At 51.6% G+C, this 8898-nt stretch overlaps 1 protein-coding gene across 1 annotated transcript in view; it reads right to left on the bottom strand.

The window, feature by feature from the left end:
* The window catches only part of SLC35B4 (solute carrier family 35 (UDP-xylose/UDP-N-acetylglucosamine transporter), member B4), a gene marked incomplete at its 5' end in the record, with an annotated part of 9289 nt that extends 597 nt beyond the window's left edge, over positions 1–8692 (bottom strand). Inside the window, 8 exons of the mRNA XM_010154032.1 lie at positions 348–423; positions 1950–2025; positions 2236–2345; positions 3068–3128; positions 5059–5140; positions 6039–6088; positions 7435–7537; positions 8553–8692. Of these exons, the coding sequence (XP_010152334.1) occupies positions 348–423; positions 1950–2025; positions 2236–2345; positions 3068–3128; positions 5059–5140; positions 6039–6088; positions 7435–7537; positions 8553–8692 (698 nt within the window). The remainder of the gene's footprint in view (positions 1–347; positions 424–1949; positions 2026–2235; positions 2346–3067; positions 3129–5058; positions 5141–6038; positions 6089–7434; positions 7538–8552) is intronic.
* Between the last annotated feature and the right edge of the window lie 206 nt (positions 8693–8898).

The raw sequence follows: 8898 nt of genomic DNA, 5'->3' as shown, positions 1-8898 counted from the left end.
GCCAGCTGAGCTCTCCTTGCCCCCCGAGCGGGCACGGGGAAGGCAGATGAAAGGATGGGGGGTTCATGGAGGAGCGTGAGCAGCAACAGGGCACAGCACCCACTTTCCACCTAGAGCTGGGCTAAGCAGAACCAACCATAAGTTTACACCAGCCAGCCTGTCCCTGGGGAGGTGGTGGCAGATTTCAGCCCCCGCTGGAAATAACATAAGCCCCAGGTGAAATTTCCAAGAGTTACAGAGAAATCAGCTCCCAAATGCAGGGAAGACTCCCAAGGACGCAGCACGCCCACCCCGTTCCCCCTCTCCCAGCTCCACGGCGTGTCTCACGCTGAGCTCTGGAAGGATACTGGGTGACGACGTTCATAAGGAGGTAGAACCACATGACTGGCAGGGTCAGCCCAATCACTGGGACCTGGAACGGCTCTGCGAGGAGAAAGGATGGAGCAAGGTCACTGTCCTGCTACTGCCTGAAGCTGATGCAAGGAGAGGGGTCTCTCTCCTGCCCAGGACTGACCACGCTCCAGGACAGGCTGCAGCTTCAGGAGGCCATAGCTGCGTTAGGCAGACCGAGGTGTGGGCACAGTTTGATTTTGCTCCACATGGAGAGTTATCTTGTCCTTACTGTGGTAAATGACAAATACAAGAGAGTTTGCCGAGATTTCTGTGTGGACTTCCGCAGGGAAGAATGGAAGAAGTAGGCCAAGGACAAAAAGACTTTAAAAGGTCTGTCTGGCTTTCTTGTGTCAGGGCTGCCCTACTGTTAAAACTGGATGAACCAATGAGGTTCTGAGGGGCTGACGGCGCTACACGGGAAAGCTGTGCAGCACCAGCAAAACACAAGCCAAGGGGTCCGTGTTTACACCTGTGGTCAAGGATTTGGTCCTGTTATTCCCATTTTTGAACCACCACATTCCTTTCCCCAGGGGTCACCTATCTCACGTTTTTCTTGAGAGGGTGTAGCCCGCTAGATATACTTCACAGTGGTATTAAGAGATTAAAGTGATCCCTGCATGCAAATATCCCCTGTACCCAGAAGGAATTAAAGCACCTCAGAGCCCCTTCCAGTGCCTGGGGGGCTACAAGAAAGCTGGGAGGGGGGCTTTTCCCAAGGGCAGGGAGTGACAGGACAAGGGGTGATGGGTTTAAGCTGAAAGAGGGAGATGGAGGTGGGACATCAGGAAGGAATTCTTCCCGCAGAGGGTGGGAGCACTGGGACAGGTTCCCAGAGAAGCTGGGGATGCCCCATCCCTGGGAGTGTCCAAGGCCAGGCTGGATGAGGCTTGGAGCAACCTGGTCTAGTGGAAGGTGTCCCTGCCCATGGCAGGGGGTGGGCCTGGGGGGGCTTTAAGCTCCCATCAACCCAAACCATTCTGTGATTCTATGATATGATCCTATGAACCAGCAAACCTACTCAGCAAAGGTCCCTCCAGTTTCACAAAACTGGGGTCAGAATTTAGGCAGCTCTCTGGCACTGAGAAGCTGGTGAATTTTACTATTAAACTTAAGCAGATGTACAGCTCAAGGTGGATGGATCAGGCTGGGCCCAACGGGTCTACGTGTGTGCATCAGCGAGAAGCCTGGGCTTTAGCACAGTGAGCCACAGAGTAACCCACGGCTGAGCTTTGCAAGCGGCTGTGGCACCAGCTGAACGGTCAGCTGCCCACGGCCAGGCTCTTGGCAAACACCACCTCCCCAGGCATGCCTGGATGCCCTGGACTCCCGTGGGAGTCCGTGCCCACCGTGGGGAAGAGGTCAGACAATGCCCCCAAGACAGCGTAGGAGGCTTTGGGGGGGCGCTTTCAGCTTTCTATCAAACCTGAAAATTTACAGGGTGCGAATATCCCAAGACGACAGTCTGATGTGCACAACTGCTGGACTGAAAGCTTCCCCCAGCATTTTCCAGAGGACAGAAAGGTGGAAGAGCAAGGATCCGTCCGTGCTACACTCACCGGACTGGCTGAAGAGGACTGCATGGTGGTAGATGTTTGGGGCAAGGAGGAGAAAGCCGGGGAGTGGTAACGCATGCTGCGGAGGAAAGCAGAGACATGATGTTAAGAGATTATGCAAACCCATCCCACTTCTCATCCTGGGAAACCAGGCTCACACACCTGGATGAGAGCACACTCTTCAGTGCTCCAGCCTTGCGACCCTTTGGATCTGTGCTGAGTGCAGGGTGGGAGGGGAAGGGACTCTCTTAGCTGCTCTATCTGACCCAGAAAAGGCATGGTGACTTACATTGTAAAAAAGGGCCTCCTTGGAGTGTTTCCCAAACTGCTTGTACAGCATCTCCTGGAAAATCCCCATCCTGGCAGACATGAGGAGGGCAAAGGTGAGGGCAGCGATACCTGGAACAGAAGCACAGCCTTGCAACACTGCTCAGGGATGGCACTGCTCAAGTCCACCAGCTTGAGGACTCCCACAGTTTCGCTTTCAGTGAAAAAAAGCCAAAGCATGCAGACTTGAAAAGAAAACTGATAACGGCCTTGGGGACATGAGTGTCTTATTCCAAAGGCTGAGATGCCACGGGACTTTTGAAAAGATCATCTCTTAAAATAAGGGACTCGGCCCTGGCAAGAAGAGTTGGTGGGATACCAGGGATACAGCCATTTGCCACTACTGACAGTACATCAATCCCAGGTTCCCTGAAAAGCCACCAATAAATGTAGGTTGGAGGTACCAAAATACCCAAGTGCCAGACTTAGAGACCTCTCTGCAGCGCAGCTCACAGCAACAGGTACGTCAGGCAGGGCTGCTTTTGCAGAGGAATCAAGAAGGAACACACAGACGTGCACAACGTCATTCTGTCACTAAGCCACTCCCTTGCAGAGCGCCCCGAGGCGCCGTGTTTCACTTGCTGGCCAAACACAGACGATCTCCTCACACAGAGCTGCCGACGAGCGCCACAAAACCCCGTTCTTTGCAAATCAACACCCCACCAGACGCTCGGCACAACTCAACCTCAGCTCAGGGACTCCCGCCGCAATCTACTTCGCACAACCCGCCCGGCCACGGACGTCAGAGAGACGAGTCTTGCCAGTGTCCCAGCGAGGTCATGGCACTCACATACCTAGCAGCCACCACAAGAAAACCTGAAGTCCGTCCTCTTCATTTAAGCTGGAGTCAGTTGCCTGGTAAAAGGAGACACAAGACAGTCACCATGAGCTACCATGTCCCTGCAGCTCACTTGGGCCTGCCTCTACCTCACTTGTGGTGCCTGTGCTGTGCTCCAAGCCCCTAAAACAAAGGCCACCCAACATCTCACATTCTTCATAGTCACTTCCCTGGCTGAATGGAGGTGGTAGAAACTACAGCATGCTTTGCTTTCCACTCTGCTTCAGAGAACACACCAGCTAAAAAGTGTAAACGTCTGCTTAAGAATGTAGCTTTTCGGAAAGAAATGCCCTGTCTTGGCCAGAGACTCAGCTCTTCAACCCCCAAAATAATCAGTGCCCCTTAGACAGCTCCACAGACAGCCCACGGGCAGGCTCCTCTGTCCCCATCTGAGGTGAGTAAGCAGGAAAGAACAAGAACCAAGCCCCAGTCATGTATAAAACCAGGGCTCCGGGTTGCGGTCAAGATACTGCGGAAACCAGGCCTGTAGATGCTGTTAGCCCAGGGTAAAACTCTAGGTAGCATGACTTGGCTCAACTCTCTTTCACTGTGATTTTGGGCAAATTGGATTACTCACCTTTGCCACAACTCTCCGTACCATACGAAACCTTCAGTACCTGAAGGAGCTACAAGGAAGCTGTGGGGGACTTTTTACAAGGGCCTGTAGTGACAGGACAAGGGGTAATGGGTTTAAGCTGAAAGGGTGAGATTGAGATGGGACATCAGGAAGGAATTCTTCCTGGAGAGGGTGGGGAGCACTGGGACAGGTTGCCCAGAGAAGCTGTGGATGCCCCATCCCTGGGAGTGTCCAAGGCCAGGCTGGATGAGGCTTGGAGCAATCTGGACTACGGAACGTGTCCCTGCCCATGGTAGGGGGGATGGAACTGGATGATCTTTAAGGTCCCTTCCAACCCAAACCGTTCTGTGATTCTGTGAAAACCCCATGCCTGCTGAGAGTTTATCTGGATTAATAACAGAGCAAGGCTGCAGAGCACAGACCCTCCTCGGACAGCCTAAGAGTACTAATAGCTATTAACTGATGGGAGACTTGGAGGTTTGACAGCCCTGTTTCATTTCCAATCTCTCCGAGCTGGATTAAGTGCAACCAATTTGCACTTGACCACCACTTCACGCCATTTTTCTGTCTCCAGTTGACAAGATTAGGCGGTGGGTGCTGACCCAGGAAACGCCCAAAGTGGTGTTACACATCGGTTTTCATCCCTCCCTCCTGTTCTCCACATACATGCACTTCATTTCAAGGGTCACAGAAAGTCATGCTGGATGACAACAGGTCTGGAAAAATCTAGCCTGAAAACAGACAATTTCTTCTGGGATAAAAAGAGCGAAGACTTAAGACGGCCGAGTTTTGTTTAAGATTCTCCTGCTGCTAACTGCAGCACATCACAGTAAGGGTGAAAGAAAACAGCTTCTGGCTGTTACTCAGTGGCAAAAAAGTGGTTTATTCTCAGCAAAAGGCAACCTGAACACCACAGGATAACAGGCACCTGAAATGAAGTTAAATTACATGCATGTGTGTGCATCCCTTCTCTCCAACCCAAAGGAAAATGAGATCATAGAATCATAGAATCATAGAATGGTTTGGGTTGGAAGGGACCTTAAAGATCATCTAGTTCCAACCCTGCTGCCATGGGCAGGGACACCTTCCATAGACCAGGTTGCTCAAAGCCACATCCAGCCTGGCCTTGAAGACATCCAGGGATGGGGCATCCACAACATCTCTGGGCAACCTGTTCCAGTGCCTCACCACCTGCTCTGTGAAGAATTTCTTACTCACAGGAACAAGAGCTTTTGGGGAGCAGATCTAGAGCTGAGAGATGTCTCTCCGTGAATAGTCAGGCAAAGGGAATTACTGACGAAGGTGCTGACAGCAGCTCCTCCTGTCAGTAAGGTTCACAGCTATGACCTCAGGTCCTTGCCAATCCTTACCACTTGCTTCGCAGACATGAAAGTGCAGGTGAAGATCCCCAGGGACACCAGGGCTATGGACGTGTATTTACACACGCTGTATCTGCACAAGGGAGAAGACAGATGTCAGTGATGCAGCCCAGCCTCCCCCTGTTCACCTACTGCTCTCTTGCATTGCACTGTGCTCCGTTACACTGACGTGAACTGGGGTAACGGGCACATACCCATTACTTAACGTTGGACATCGCTGGCCGAGGCCAACTTACTCCAACTGCAACAAAAAAGATGCATTTGGACCAAGATTTCCTTGCCCGTGGCAAAGGGTCCCTCTTGGATCAGAGCCAGCGCTGATCTCTGCATCGCAATGGGGTGGCAGGGGATGCGCCCACGCTGGTCACACAGCCAGAGCCCGAGCGGCTGGGAGGACCCTCCTGTCCTGGTGTCTTTGGCCACTGTGGTGGGTTGACCCCAGCCAACAGCCAAAGCACCCACAGAGCCGCTCACTCATTGCCCCAATCTCGTGGGTTGGGGGAGAGAACTTGAAGAGCAAGAACGAGAAGACTCGTGGGTCGAGCTAAAGAACTTAACAGGTGAGGGGTGGGGGCAAACCCAACAAAAACAATGCAAGAGCAATCGCTCACCACCTCCCATAAGCATGGAGGACAACTCCCCCCAACCCCCTTCTTCCTCAACCTGGTTTCTATTGCAGCTCACAGGAGCAGTACCGGCTCCACAGAGGTAAGAGGAAAGAAAAGAGGTAACATAGAAGGCTGCAGTCGTGTAAAATCTCTCATTTCAGTCCATGCTTGCCTTAAATGAAGGAGTGAGGGGTAATGGAAATGCAGCAGAGGGAACTATTCCACCCTCCAGTCCAGGCACACCTCTGTGTCCCAGTTTCCCAACAGTAAAACAACAGGAAAGGGGAGGCACTGAGCACCAGTCAGGATAAAGTCAATGGCAGAGCATCCCCTGATGATATAAGAAAGAGGCTTGTGATTTACCTTTTCTTCAAAATGATGATACCTAGAGCCATGCTTGCTATGAGAGAACCCTGGGAAAGGAGAGAGAGAGGAGAAAAGCAAAAGAGAAGGTTAGCACGACAAAATTCTCCAGACGGGGACACCCGCCCCGGAGAAACACCGCAAACTCAGTACAACTAATGTCAAAACACCAACAGAAATGCCAGAAGAGGATCAGGGAGACTGACAGGGTGGGGACAAGAGGAAACAGCCTGAAGTTGTGCCAGGGGAGATTGGATGTTAGGAAAAATTCTTCCCAGAAAGGGCCGTCAGGCGTTGGAAGGGGCTGCCCAGGGCGGTGGTGGGGTCACCATCCCGGGAGGGATTTAAGAGACGTGTGGAGGAGGTGCTCAGGGACATGGGTTAGTGGTGGCCTTGGCCCTGCTGGGGGAACGGTTGGACTCGATGATCTTAAAGATCTTCTCCAACTTCTATGAGTCTCACTTCAGCTAGGAGGAGGGGAGAAGTTGATCTGGGTGATTTGGGAACAGGGATGCTGGGGCAAACAGGCTACTGGGATCTTCTGGGCAGTAGGCCTCCCGCTTTTTTGTCCCACCTGTGACACTCAGTGTGTGCTACAGACCAGAATGTGGCCGAATCAGTATGGTTTTTTTAATTCAGGAGAGGAGTACGACTCTGCAGATGGACTGCAGGGCTGCTACACAGGAACCATCCCTCCTGGTTACTGCAGGACAGGTCTCCTAGTGTTGTCTGGTTTTCTTCTTTTTAACCTCTCCTGACTTCAGGTATCTCAACCCCATGACATGTGGTGGGAGAACAGCCCCACCCAGCAGATTTTGTTATTCCCAACAGCTGGGGCTCTGTTTTCTTTGTTTTTAACAGATGTTTTAGCCTGACACTCCTCTAAACTGAAGTAAAGATGCATTTTAATGGCACCTTCCAAAGCAGAGGCCTGTACAGGAAAAGTCCAGGTGGAATTAGGCCAAATCCGTCCTCTCTGACTGGGGCATTGAACCAAGAGAGCTACACCAGGATACAAACCACTTGGTTTAGCTGGTGGTGGAAGGGAAAGCCAGGTCCCTGTGACCACCAATTCAGCCCATCCAGGGCTGATAACCAGAGTCTGGGCTTGGTTTTGTCATTGTTACTTTGGAAATATGAGGCCTGTTTGAGCCTGTTTCCTCTTCTGTCCATGAAGCTGAAATTTAATGATCGGGATGGTGAAAGTGAGAGCTGGAGCTGAGCCTTCAGAGCAAGGCTGCTCTTCCCACGGGTTAGCTGGAGTTTATTTGCACAGGGTTTTGGTGTCCGCAGGGAAAGGGAGGGTGGGAGAACATGTGCCCCAGGGACGGTGCTTGGAGAGATGATGGGAAGAGATGTCACAAGAGGAGGGAAAGGATGGCATGGCAGTACTCACTGATCTGAAGATCATGTGCAGCGGCATGGCGATATTTAAGTTCAGGGCGTAGTTATTCACCACACTGACAGTGAAGAACATGGCCACCATGATGAAATAGTACCTGAAACACACACAAAACCCCAGCTGACGGCTGTGCATGCACCTCCCTGCGATGCTGAGACGCACCTGGGGAACAGAGTAAGTGGCACAAAGCAAGCTCTGGAGCCAACCAGGAGCCCACCCGGCTCTTGGGTCTCTGACAAGGACTATCAAGGAGAACGATCCAGTTTGGATGCAGCAGACAAGTCCTTAGAATGGGAAGCGGGCTGACATGCACTGGCTCAGCTTGTGCTAATCCCAGAAGCAGAGGGGAACTGAGGATAGCCCAGCTGGGATTTTTTAATGCATGGAAACCCCTCTTTCCTAAGGTCTGTGGCCTAAGATAAGGTTTGATTTGAGGGGATTCAGTTTTTGCCAGCAGGCATCGCTACCCCGAGTGGAAGGAGAAACTATTCAAATCCAGGCTGAACACCTCCCCGGTCCTACACCTAAGGTAGAGAACCTCCAGGAAATGAAGTTCCTCACTGTGACACAGCCATGAACAGCACTAAGCATGCCCTGAACTTTCTGTCCCGAGCCCTCAGCACAGTGCGCCATGTTTCCACAAGCTAGGCAGTCTGCTCAGGAAGCCCACAGAACCTCCTCACTTCAGCCACTGAGTGCCAGGGAGGAGAGCATGAACACGCCAGGCCATTGCCAGGGCAAGATCAGCCCCGATGGAGAAATGCAAAAGCGGATTTGGCCGGGTTTCCAGTAAACCTCTTCCTCCCACGCCCACTGCACGAAGCCCCAGAGACAGCAAGCTCTTCAAACACGGCAGACTCTTAACTGTGCAAAATACTGCCCTGTTTCTTGGACAGAAGGGTATCTGATGGCAATTTCCTATTAAGACTTCTCGACAAACGAGAAGTTCATATTTTATCAGGCATGACAGGTTCTCAATGAGGCTTCACAAATGCTGCAGAATGGATGGGATTTAGACAGGATAAACGGATAAGCCATTTTATTAAACACTTCTTGAGATAATAGACAGCCAGTCAATTTATGCCTAGCAAAAGCGTTCAGATCAACTGTACCTCATTGGTATGGCCGGCCTCTTCCTCCCAAAGTTGGCTTCGAAGATAAAGCCTTCCACCGCGATAAAAAGGAACTGGGAGAATGTCACTATGTTCCCACATCCTGGAAATTGCCTGCAGACATGGAGAAGAAAGACAAACTTAAGAGCAACACCATGGAGAACAAACACTGCACTGGGCTCCAGTAAAAAGAGGCTAACAGCTCACAACCCCAGAATGGGTATCAACCCAGAGAGGCTTTACTGGTTTGTCTGTCCAGGCTCTCGCTTGCCTTTGTTGAACACTTCCCGGCAGGAATTTATTCACCTGAACTTGCAGATACATGTGTAGCAATCCCTTCCCCAAA

The sequence above is a fragment of the Eurypyga helias genome, unplaced genomic scaffold, assembly GCF_000690775.1.
Source record: "Eurypyga helias isolate BGI_N326 unplaced genomic scaffold, ASM69077v1 scaffold19326, whole genome shotgun sequence".
Classification (NCBI taxonomy): domain Eukaryota; kingdom Metazoa; phylum Chordata; class Aves; order Eurypygiformes; family Eurypygidae; genus Eurypyga; species Eurypyga helias.
This window is presented reverse-complemented; position numbering and strand designations above follow the sequence as displayed.